The sequence below is a fragment of the Helicoverpa zea genome, chromosome 1 (assembly GCF_022581195.2).
Source record: "Helicoverpa zea isolate HzStark_Cry1AcR chromosome 1, ilHelZeax1.1, whole genome shotgun sequence".
Classification (NCBI taxonomy): Eukaryota; Metazoa; Arthropoda; class Insecta; order Lepidoptera; family Noctuidae; genus Helicoverpa; species Helicoverpa zea.
This window is the reverse complement of record NC_061452.1, coordinates 13,937,246-13,950,821: the sequence shown is the minus strand read 5'-3', so window position 1 is coordinate 13,950,821 and position 13,576 is coordinate 13,937,246. Positions and strand designations below refer to the sequence as shown.

The window sequence follows — 13,576 nt, the reverse complement described above, 5'->3', positions numbered from 1 at the left end:
ATTGCATTGTTTTTATAAATATAATAAGTTATTGAACCGCTTGGAAAGGAATGTCATGTGATTTTTCAATACAAAATACAGGTGTCATTGTTTTCAATTAATATGAGATTGAACGTTGTGTAATTAGTCATGTGATGAACTTAGAGGCAGCCATTTTTATTTAGGCTTAATGCACACGATATTGCACACGCTTTTTATAGAAAGATTGGTTATGTATGTATTTACTGCCTAAATAGAGGTCACACTTTCAATATTAAGATAATTATACACTTACTGTATGTCTTTACAATTAGGAACATTTAAAGACTTGTCGGCACAAGTAATTCTACATTCAAATATACAAATACATATTATTTGTGCGCTAAATTATCAGCAGTGACGTATCTATTATCATAATAAAGTCAGGCGCCGGAATATCACGATTTTTAAAATACTCACGTACGCTTTTTTGAAGAAATTGCTCTGTAACGCTTTCCTTTGGCTATTGCCCAAATAAGGCACGACTTGGGATACAAAACTAGGAGATTGTCATTAACAAGTATTGTAAATTCGCATCTATTGTCAAGAGAATTAAGTTCAATATCGAAAAAAAGTTGCACGATACTGCCAAATGAGGTTGTTCAAATAATGACACAGATATTTACAGATCTCTTTAGCACCTGTTTTCGTGGTTGTGAAATAATGTGTTCATTGCGTTAAGGAAGTCACACTTTCATATCAGCATCTTTTTACTTTAATGCTTTGTAAAAATACTTATACAGAAAAGAAAAAAAATATTTCACAAGAACATAATGTAGATCAGTTACTTGATACGAAAAAAGTTAACGCTCCATTTGCTTAATTTTTTGCTGCCGCGAAAAAATTTTGACAGCGAATGTCAAATGTAAAAGTAGAACTAAATGGACCCTAAGGGCGATTTATTGAGCAAGTACCACGTAGCTTGTCCGTCTGTCAGTCACAATTTAATGGTTAGCGGTTAACTAAAATGGCCCAGAATTAACCCCTTTTACTAGTAGTTGCTCTAGATATGACGTGGAGAGCATCGTGAAACTATTAGGGCTAGTTGCATCATCAATTTACAGATAGAAGTGAATGACCTACTCCTTTGTTTAAGAAATTATACTTCGAAGACGTGTGCTTCGAAACGGTGCTTGAAGTACCTAATCGTTACACCTTAATGCCTTCTACAAAAGTGTAGGAATTATAAATCGATAGCTTTTATCTGTATTTTTAAACAATCGGCCAATAAAAGAGACCTCAATATTCCGAAAGGCTCCGAAACTACTAAACTGATTTGAAAATTTCTTTCACTGTTGGAAAACTTCCCTTTTCCCGAGTATTTTAGGCTATATTTCATTCCGGTACGGGCAATAGTTTCCACGGTACGCGGTGAAACCACGAAAAAACGGCTGGTATGATCGACTGTCTACGTCATATTCATAGCTATCAGTTTGACGGCACGAGTAACAAATGACACGGTGCGTCCAATTTAAAGCAATCTATTCAAACCGACAACTGCACAAATTAAATTTCCATGCCGCCATTGTTTTTCCGTGTCACGTGTCCAAATCGATTATGTCGATAACTTCACACGGTGATATCGATGTTTTCACGTGGCTTTACCGTTTTTGGAAAATGTGGTGTCGAACGACTCACACTATAGGTACACTAGATAAAAATCAGAGAACTATATGAAGTTTCTTCACCCTAGAAACTTAAGTCTAACTATGTATAATAAACATATTTATAGGTAAAATCAAATAACACAAGAAGTCGTTAATCTAATTAACCACAAAATCGACCACAGCATTGCATATTTGTAGACTAACCACATGCCTACAAATGACATTCCAATTTAGGTGTCCTTATACATTTCCTCCATACTTTAATAAGGTTTCAATAATGAGGTAGAATATAGCTAGTACTTAGTCTACTGTTTATCGGCAGTTAGCAACAACCTTGGTTCAGTTACGAAACACTGCGGTTTTAATAGACTGTTGCTGTAAACTTTACACTGGTGTTCGCGTTTTGTATGATTTTAGGTTGAATATTATCGACTGGAGATATTCTAATTTAGTCTTAACGTCCCATTGCTGGGCACAGGCCTTCTCTCACATGGTCAAGGATTACTTATTCCGACTAGAACTCGGCTTTAATAACATAAGAATTATTAAACACCTGTAAAAAACTAAAGGACTCCCCATAATTTCTTCATCTTTCATAGACCTGTTCGTAACAAAAATAACTGACGTTCCTCTCTCTTGTCCACAGTATTGCGACGAGAACCTCTCAGCCTCTCCACGTGGCCCTCGCAGTCGTGGTCCTCCTAGCCTGGCTGAGCCGGCCCGGCACCAGCGGCAGCATCCGCGGATGGCGAGCGCTGTATGTCACAGCGGTGGCAACGCACTTGGGAGCGCAAGTCTGGATGACATTAGTCTCTGGTAAGTCTAGAATGTTCGAAAATGGCGGGAGTGTTTATGGTTCGTGATTAAAATGGTGGGGATCTTTAAATAAATATAGGTAGTGAGGATGATGATGCCCAAATATAATGTAATGATGTGATCTAAATATGAAGTCAAAAGTTATTCAACTCCTGAATACTTTTAGGTTTTCTTAAATTAGCCCTTACTCATCGAAGCTTTAAAAACCTGAAGTGTGCCAAGAAATCGCTGTTAATAGACTCTAGGTCTTGTGCTAACTAATTGTTGAAAATAAATTATTCATACATACAGATTCGATCATTGTTATCACAAACCAAATAATTAACGTTTTTACTTTCCTTATATAAAACCACGTCCAGAATCTCGTTTGAATTTCGAAGAAATGTATCACGTTTCCAAGCGCGCGCATTACGTACGTGAAGGAACGTTCGAATTAAAAAGTTACAGTGTTGTCGTTGAGAAACACCAGTTTTTATTAAAGAAGGTTGAACGTATGTATTTGAAGAAGGCGGAACTCTGTAATTGTTTCTGAGGATCTTGATTCGAAAATATTTGAGTGGCTTTAAGAATTTTCCTCTGTATTTCAAGAATTTATTTTGAAATAAAAAAAGAGCAGTTTTTTTACAAAATACAAGTACTTACGTAAAGAAAATGTTGTTTGAGACCTTTGAAAGTACCTAACATAACCATTAAAATGAACCTACGCAGTTTCACGAAGAAGCCATAATGAGTTAGTGTTGCTATCAGACTCATAAAATGACTGATCACGAGTGTTCAGTGTAGGTAAGTGTTCGTTCCCGCGGCCATTCCACTTTACACGTGTACATCGCAGAATGTATTGTTTACAGTCTCCATTCCTTTGTTTTTCTATAATAACATCAGCCAGTATTTATCAACTATCTCTGTCAATCTGATCGGATATCCTCTTACAACTGTCATTTGTGTCACTAGAAAATGTCTATGCACGATATTTAAACTGCACATTACGTTTCTTATCAAAACAAAGAACATAAAATTAGCATTCAAATAATATAATTATTTACATCCAAAAAGCTATTAAATAAATTACATTTTTAATAAAAAAATATCACCGTTTAGGTAGATCCTTATTTATTTCCCTAATGATATTTTGCAAAGGTCACAAAATAATAAATGTGTTTGTTTTTATGAAAAACTTTTGACCCAAAAGATGTGAAGGTGACAACAAGGACGAACATGTTGGGATAATAAAACAATTGCAATTATGTTTATTACGCTTGTTTCTTGTAATTGCATAACTGCTTGGTTTCTAATTTAGTAAATTATATGGTTACTACGTCCGTGAATTAGGAGTAGGTATAAAACTTTACAAGACAGAGGTGCGAGAAAACTTACTGACAGATTACCTCATATCTCTACTTATACAATACTTGGATCTGAGTAAAGGGTCCATTCAACCAAAGCATAAATATTTCTGCACGAGGGTTGATGGGCGATGGCCTAATCATTTAAACTGGCACTTTAAACCTTAAGGTCTTCCTAGAAAGTTAAAAATCAATTGGCAACAAGTTTTCTTCCTGTAAATAATTACTTTTGGGCTTGAAAAACATTCTTCACAAAGAATAACAACAAATAATTGTGTAATTATTTAATGAGAACTAATTGACGATCTCATGTCTTCGTGCTTAAGATACCGGGATTTTGTGTGTCCGTTAATTTCAAGTACTTAGCTCAGGTTCCAAGTTAAAACCTCTTTGGAAGAACCTGTTTGCAAGATGATATTTTGATAAGAAAATCCGAGCATGTTTAGAGGTGAATTCTGGATATTTCTTTAATGGTGTTCCATTTACTTAATACGCTTATTTTTCAAATGTAGTTCACTGCTGTTTTAACCGAATTACAGTGATTTAAAAAACATGATAAAAATACTGGCATTACATAATTGGCATTCATTTTAAAACGAGGTGTTATTCGAACAATCTGATTCACGAAATAATTCAAAACAATTTGGACATCACATTCATTACATTACAGTCAACATCCTTTATAAGTAGGTACACTGTCGTGCAATTTGCCGGTAACACGAGCGGACGAATTCGCGGGCATGCTGTGTTCCGGGTGACACTGACATCTCAAATAGATTGAAACGACCTTTGTGATTTGATCCTGGGTACTAAGTATTATAAATCTGAAATATATTAGTACCTACACGTGTTGTAATCGCGTTGTGTAACATTAATTCATTAGGTATGTAAATGATATGACAAAGAAATGACAGAAACAAACAATTGGAACCATTTGAATATTCCATTGTTAAGTACGTTGACATGCTTCAACGTTTAAAAAGACTTATCCTAATTATACCTATATAATAACAAAAAATAATACTAGGAATAAAAAAATGAAAATCTATTTCCTTAATATATAAACTTCTTTTTCCCCATTTATCTCAAAAATAACAAAGGCACAATGATGTGTAGGAGCGTCAACCCGATTCAGGGTCACTCACAAAGGTTCGCCAGACAGGAGCAAATATTTACAAGGAGGGCAATAGCTTCGGGGCAAGACTACCATGTCTGTATGTGTTTTATATAATAGGGACCATGACACGACGAATAAACGTGTTGACGTACTTACTCCATACTTATTGACGTACGCAGATAGAGTACTTTTGAAGTACGAGCTTAAACCCTCTTTACAGTAAAACCTTTTCAACGCATTCAAGTTTCGAACAAGGATGCCATTAGCAATTTTAAAAAAAGATTATGTAAATCTAAAATCTAGCTTAAATGTTTCGTGTTTTAAAATTGGAACCACATGCTTAACAACTAAAACGCGGTAATTTATTTCAACTTATCACATTTGGAGATCTTAATTAATTGATTGAGTAATATGCAGAAAATTTTTATTTTTCATTAAAATACTTTGGAGTTTATTTTTCCGTCATCCGTTTCTAGAAAAATTTTACCAATATTTTTAATTTACTAGGAAAACAAATAATATAATGTTTCCCTTCGTCAACAGGTATAGTGCTATACTTCAACCTCCCTCGCCACGAGTTCGGTAGAGTGCAAACGGTGCTGTTCCCAGTGTACTACGCCTTCAACGCAGTCATCAGCCTCCTGGCTCTGCTTGCTTACTACAGGACGCAGTGCCTCACACAGTTCGAGCAGACCTCCTGGGTACAGGTGAGGATCAAAAACATGATAACAAAAAAATATATATTGAAAAGTCTAATAATGATAGAGAATAATTCACATTGTGTAGTTTTTAGGAGTTCATCATCATCAAAACATAAGCTTGTTTTAAATTCTCAACATCTTAAAGACCTCAAAATTTAACCTATATTTAAACCAATTTACACACACACTTAAATTCAATCACATCTAACCACCAATGACCAATATATGCTTTGCATCCTTAAACAAAATTAGCACATAGTTACCAGGTTCTGATTTACAACAATCCATTTGACATGAGCAAAAGGTTACAGGTCCGCAATAAACTTCAAGTAAACGTTATACAAGAGTTGAACACAATATGGCGCATATAAGAACATTATATGGCGCATATCATTACATACGATATTAAATGGCGCCAATGCGTTAAATGTATGCACTTTACTTATTGCCATTGACATTAATTGAAACTATATTATACGCTGTTTATTCGATGTTCTTGCATATTTCATAAGTAAAAGTAGGTACGTATGCAGTCCGTAGTCTATAAGTAAGAAGTTTCAATTCAGCGGTACAGAAAAATGAATAGGATTAGAGCATTATTTTAGCCCATCCTTGAAGTTTTTTGTTATTTCCAATAGCATTTTAAATATGAATCCTAGAAAGTAAACCAGCTTCTCTAAAAATAATAAACACTTAATCCTTCTAACAAACAAGCACAATAGTAATACTCAAACAGTGATTTCACCAGACAACCACAATTGGACGTAGTTATGCCGAAACGTTCCAACCCACTGTACGCGTAAATGCTTATATCTCAAATTAAACTTGAATTTGAGATATAAGCATTTACGCGTTTCAGTTGTATTCTTTTTTATTAGGGTTCCGTAGCCAAAATGGCAAAAACGGAACCCTTATAGTTTCGTCATGTCCGTCTGTCCGTCTGTCCGTCTGTCCGTCTGTCACAGCCGATTTACTCGGAAACTATAAGTACTACAGTGATGAAATTTGATGGGAATATGTGTTGTATGAACCGCTACAAAAATATGACACTAAATAGTAAAAAAAAGAATTGGGGGTGGGGCCCCCCATACATGTAACTGAGGGATGAAATTTTTTTTTTCGATGTACATACCCGTGTGGGGTATCAATGGAAAGGTCTTTTAAAATGATATAAAGTTTTCTAAAAAACATTTTTCTTAAAGTGAACGGTTTTTGAGATATCAGCTCTCAAAGTCGTAAAAAGTATGTCCCCCCCCCCTCTATTTTTATAACTACGGGGTATAAAATTCTAAAAAAAATAGAGGTGATGCATGCTAATTAACTCTTTCAACGATTTTTGGTTTGATCAAAGTATCTCTTATAGTTTTTGAGATAGGTTGATTTAACTGTAATTTACGGAACCCTTCGTGCACGAGTCCGACTCGCACTTGGCCGGTTTTCTAACTAGTAAAGGTAATAGAGGTTTTATTGTTGAATTATATTGAGTTTAGATAACCATATGCTAAATTTTAGGCTGTTCAATCACAATAACTCGATTTCGGGTGATTTGTGGGTTGGAACGTTTCTGCATAACTACGTCCAATTTATTTCCTCACTGACAATCAATTTCATAAGGGACAATTAACTTCTTAAGAAATAGTGCCCTACAAGATAAATCATATAAAGGAATGTTCTAGAAGCTCACACAATATGACCCGTTATCTGATGAGCACTTCACACATTCCTTCAATTAACTAGATTTATTGGCCTCAGGAATTAATATATGGACGATATTAATTAATGTTGACACTTGTCGGTCGGTCTTAAAACGGGTCCAATTTATGTTTTGATTTAAAATGCAGTGTTAAACAAAGAATTAATTAACAGATTTATGTGTTTTTAGTGACACTATAAACTAGGCAAATTAAATGCGATATGGTGATTGAAAATGATGAAATTACGCAAAAACAGTTACCTATTGGATATAGGTACACATATTCTAGAGCGTAAATGGTAAATTCCAAAGAGGTTCAATTCCATTTTATCGATCTTTTAATCATTTTCTACGAATTCAGTACTGAAAATAGAGCTTTATTAAAGCTTGGTAGTTACGTTGATTTAAGCACAATAAATTCAGACTGCAAAACACTACAATATTTAGTACCTTATAATCATTTCACTGGATATTACATCGCGAGTTAATGACCTGTCTTATCAAAAGTAAACTAATTACCCAAATGAGTTTGATTAATGATGATTACAAGTAAACAGCCGCCATTACACATGAATTTTTCATTTGCGTCCTTGCAAAGCTATAAAACTTAAGTGCAGTGTTAAAAATACAATTTTTATTTATTGTTTTCAAATGTCAGGGTAGTGCCATTGTGCAAATTGTTAAATAAATACAGTTTCAGGCATGTAACTATGATTTTAACATCTCAATTTATTTGGCCTTTAAAAAAATCAAATATGATTAATGATAATGTTTATTGGTCAATTTTCGTACTCATCTCTTACATGCTCGTTAATAATTAGGACAGCATATACAAAGCCTAAAAGCCTTGTAGCAATAGGTATATTAAAAAGTGACCAATACATAGGATTACTGACAGAAGCCTCTATTCAAATTAAGAATAACCACAGACAGCTATTAGTATTTTGACATAACTTTTTTGAAGCTAATTGAGATGTATAATCTTCGCAAAATGATTGATGAATTGAAGCATGAAATAGTTATTATTAGAATGTAAAATGTACTTGCAAAAGCCTCATTGCTTTGCAATTATTTGAAACATGCAACACTACCAAATTGTAATGTGTGAACATAAATCATTAACCACAAAGAAAGGATACAAGGTCTTGATTAATCTTATAAACACTATATTTAAGTATATTTTTAACCGACTTCCCAAAAAGGAGGAGGTTCTCAATTCGTCGGGATCTTTTTTGACCACTCAGTTTATTACAAGATATTTACTTTGTAATCTTAAGTAAATGCAAGGTTGATTTAAAAGGTCGGATTAAAAAGCATGATCTCATTCTGGATAACTGACAGATTAAAAATTAAGCGCCATTTTATTATAGGAACCGGATATAAGGAAATATACGTTGAGATACTTTTAATTGATATCGTGACAGAATGTACTGACAACTTAGGTCAATGTACACTAAGCCATTGTGAACTTTTATGCCTTTTCTTGAATTCTGCGAAACATAGTCATTACTTAGGCTTTTAGTACGAGGAATAAAGCTTTTATAGTTCTATTCTATGTATTGTTATAGAGCTTCGAAGTAATTATAGCAAATGGATTTACTTTATTGTTTTCTTTGCGGATTCTGTATCATAAAGTTGATTGCCAATCTTACAATAAAACATCACACACTGCGGAGGTCAAATAGGTAGGCATTCACTTCATGTTATTTAAAAATATTTTCAGTAATACACAATATGAAATAAGAATACATCGACATGTCATAAAAACATCCAGAAACACACACACTTTTATTTCTAACCAGCTGTTTTTCCGCGGTTTCACCCGCGTCTCGCGAGATAGTATAGCTTCCAAACAGTGAAGACTTTTTTGTAATCTGCCCAGTATTTTCGGTGCTTTTAGGCTTTTAGGTTATTTTTTTTTTACTTTTCCTCTTAGGTACTTAGGTATATTGTATAGATTTTAACCTTGTACTAAATATGTTATTTCTCTTTGTTACAGCTAGCGCTTCTGCTAGCGGTATTCAGCATCGAGTCGTACGTGCGCCTGCGCCTGGTGCGCCCCATGCTGCGCGCCAAGCATGTCAAGACGCAGATGGAAGAGGCTGCCGGTGGCGGACAAGAAGTAAGTAGCGTTATTACTAATAATATGAGTTGATAAGACAATAACAGTAATACATATACATAGGTCTCTCTTTTATGTGGCTACCTATACCTCGCTGAAATCGTTCGTTGCACTATCTTGCAGAGAAGACGCAATTACTTAATTGGTTTCAAACATAGCCAATTCTGTATTTATGAAGAGATATAGAAGCAATCTAGATCGTGTACTCTTCTAAATTAATGCAGCCATTACCTACTCTTAAACAAAAGGTGTGTCTTAAACAAAAGAAACAAATAAACAACGTAGGTTCACAAAAAAATCCAGTCATGTCATTGCAATAAACTAGACAAATCTATTCAAACACTTTCTCTAGAACGTAGTGATCAAACATCAAAGTTCAAGGTTTACATTATCTATGACACATGCTTTACCCGCTACTAATTCATAAACAGCACTAAAACATAGGAATTGAGTCAATTGAGTGGCACTTGACAACAGTCACCTGATGCCTCCATACCTCGTGATTCACATCACACGTGCTATTGTTGCAAAATTTCGTACAACTGATAAATGCATTGGAAAACAAATGCCAATGATGCAATAAAACTGAATATTTAGCAATTGTTTACTTGGAAATGATGTTTGTTTTAATTTGAAGAATCACAGTATTATGTAATGCAGTTTCAGTTTGACGTAATCGAATTAGGGCTTATTTGCAAGGTTGCAAACCACGTGTAAAAATTGTCGATATGAAGTGCCATTAAAGCATTTCGATTAGGTACATGCTATTCCTCAATTGTCTCTCGAGTCAAACTATTCCGTGTCAATAATCGGATCAAATCGATATCAATGTCATAGATTTTTACTTAATGTCGTATTTTCTTTGTTGCAGGTCGGTCGCCTAATCCTAGGTGAGCTCGCACACTGTCCCCGCTACCTCCGTGTCCTCAAGACCTTCCGGACATACCACTCCAGTATAGCCATGGGCACCATGATAGCCCTCGGCTGCTCAATATACTCAACCATGATCATAGTCGATTCCATGTGCCGTTAATCGACTAAACGAGTAACTATTGGAGATGAACTAACTTTATCATATTTCCGTTGGCATGCTGTGTAAATTTTAACGTAGGAATTTGAAATTGTATTCTATTCGATTTTTTTGGTAACGAATTAAAATTGTTGAATTGTTAACATCTGTTTTTGTAGTTGGATTTGTACGGAGTTCTAGATGAATTAATTCTCATTACTAATCAAATAATGTTAAAACTAGGTTATTGTAGTCTGTGTGCAATGAAGATTCACTTTTTATGTAGAAACACAATGGCAATAGCTAAGTTTAGTGATTAGTTTACATCTAAAAAGAAGTTTACATAGCATGATACCACCGATAAAAAATAAGGATAGATTTCATGAATGCATAACTTTCCTAGTTCCAATTCAGGCTGTGAGGTCTGTTTCACTACGTACGCTTTTTCTGAGAAAAATAAACATAGTATTAAAGAGTGACTCGACAGGGATATAGGAGTGTGAGGCGCTGGTCGCATGAATTGTTTCCTAGAGAAACGCAGACAGAGAATTGTTCCAAATTATAATTTAGTTGTAAGTGACGGTAGCAGATGCGGCTAAACGCAACGATTGTATTTATACGATATTAACTCATCCTTTTCCAAAGGATTCGTAGAAATTGTAACATCGTTTTATAGGAAAATTATAAGTAACTTGCCAACAACTAACATTAACAAAATTAATCTTGCCAATTGTATGTCGCAGTATCGGTTAGCCGTCGGCAGCGGGCCCATCACTAAGCTGCTTGATATTATGAAACTCATGTTGTATGCTCTCTAATTTCCTGCAATACTGCCATAGTATAGCGCTAAGCGTAGTTTTAAGTAGTTTAGACTCTCGCCAACGCATTTTGTCGCACAGTAATCGTTAAAATGCTCCTTGAACGCAGGAAGTTACGAGCACGCAACTTACGACGATGGTGTTCAATCAAATCGATTGTAGCTGAGCTCTACACTCGATCGTTCGAAGAATGTTTGATGATCTTCGGAACTTGCCATTAGCGATTATGCTCGCTAAGTTTTATCGTTGTGACGACTCGATTGTCTAGTCAGCAACTTACGACGCGATCGTTAAATCGCCATTTTGCGAATTCGCGCGTTGATGAAACCTGAGCTTAAAAGTATTGCATTTAATCAAGTTCATTGTTACGAACATGTTTAAATGATTACTTTTAATCGTCAAGCAGCTTATGCCTTATTGGCAGAGGGTTTGTTTAGCTAATTTTAAGTATAATATTATAATTACTAAGTTTAGTTAGAAATAAATTTATTTAATCAATTAATGTGAATACATGTTAGTGATTACTGTTTACTTATTATTCGTAAATGATCTGAGTGTCTACGTGGGATTATTATTTATTTGAGACGAGAGAACGATAAAAGTATTAAAATTAAAAATAAATGATTATAATGAAAGTTTGTTGTGTTACTTAAGTTTAGCCCCTTCTTAGCTCGGCTGGGTAAAGTAACCTTAGTCCTTTCCCTGAACTGGTACGCCTAAGGCAGGCCCGCCGCTAGCTGTTTGTTCGCCCGCGTGCAAAACTGATTATGCCGCCCTACGACTACATACGTTTTGACAAAAAATATATACGGGGGGGGGGCGGATCCTGGAGGTCCGGACCCCCCCGCCCATTCGTATCCATCTTACTAGTCCAACAGAAAAAAATATGTACATGCACCGCTTTGATTGCAGAAAACCCACCTACTTTTGGATAAATAACTATTGCAATACATAACATACATTACACATAATTTATTTACTTGAAATGTTCAGAGTAACCTAAGCAGTCCTGGGTTAGCCCATAAGCAAACTAAGCAATTGCTTAGGGCATCAATGCAGTGCAATCATTACCCAAGTGGCTCCTATGTATTGAAAGATTGTGATTAACTTAAACTAACGCACTTAAATATCTAAAACAATGTTTAAAGTCAGTAACATATGTTATTTGGTGGGTTTCCCGTTGAAAACTTATAAGGCACATTTCATATGTAAGGAAGCGCGAGCGGAGCGAGCGCGAAAATTTTTTAGTCTGGGGACACAAAACAAATAAAGACCACTGTAAATTAACAAAGCAAAGTCAAAAAGTAAGATATGCACAAAAGTGAAGTGCAAAAGCCGCGAGCGACGCGAGCGCGATTTTTTCCTTAGACTTTTCATGAAGTAAACATATTGTCATAAAAAGCCATAACGGACGTGCGCGAAAATTTTTTTTTCGGAATTGAATGCCTCAACAATTAAACAAAGATAAAATGCGACATCTGACATGGAGCCGCGAGCGCAGCGAGCGCGAATTTTTTTGGGAATGCAAAGGGTGAAACAGTCAAAATTTATAGGAGACGACCAAAGCTAGGGCGGCTTTTTCTGAAATTTTATTGGTTTAATTTTGCCGCCCCCTAAATAGCATTTGCCCCACGCTACGCCACTGGTTGATCTTAAATCGTTTTTAAGAATCTTTAATTTTGAAAATGTCCTTTCAACAGATGTACCTACCTAACTGAAACCGGCAGTGTAAGTAATATTCTTAGCGCTATTGCTGTGTTCGGAAAGATTGAAATCAAATCATTAGTAAAAAGATATTGTATTTTTTTTAATATTACGTGATAACTCGCTAGATTTGCCGCCCCCTAGGACGTGCCGCCCGCGTGCTGTGCACGCGCTGCACGCCCGCTTACGGCGGGCCTGGCCTAAGGCGACCTTATCCTACTCTAAACAGTAAAATAAATAGCTTAAGAGTTACCTACAGTTTACAGTAGATATTGTCAGTAACATCCACCTTACTAGAAATGCATGAAAGTACTCACTACCGCTGAGGCTCCGCTCGACAGTAGCGTGTTGTGTCTCTTAAAAGAGATAGACATGACTTGTGGCGCTTTTGAAGCACCTTCGATTTTGAAGGTAATTGATAACGTTCGCTGGCTGACGATCGCAAAGCAATGAGTAGACATTATTAAAATATAGGAATCGATGCCACTGGTATATTGTTTTTAATACCACCTATTCTATATACATTTAAGAATAAATGGTGTTAATAATATGTAGTTCAAAGCTCACGAAGTAGCGTCGCACCGGGACACGGCTCCCCTACTACCTTCGAACCTGTGTACACCGCACA

At 35.5% G+C, this 13,576-nt stretch overlaps 1 protein-coding gene across 1 annotated transcript in view; it reads left to right on the top strand.

The window, feature by feature from the left end:
* LOC124639797 (transmembrane protein 205) overlaps positions 1-11,879 on the top strand; it is a 42,317-nt gene extending 30,438 nt beyond the window's left edge. The window contains exons 2-5 of the mRNA XM_047177664.1: positions 2,272-2,441; positions 5,445-5,608; positions 9,295-9,417; positions 10,289-11,879. Coding sequence (XP_047033620.1) covers positions 2,272-2,441; positions 5,445-5,608; positions 9,295-9,417; positions 10,289-10,450 — 619 coding nt within the window. The 3' untranslated portion in view covers positions 10,451-11,879. The remainder of the gene's footprint in view (positions 1-2,271; positions 2,442-5,444; positions 5,609-9,294; positions 9,418-10,288) is intronic.
* The last annotated feature ends 1,697 nt before the right edge of the window (positions 11,880-13,576 follow it).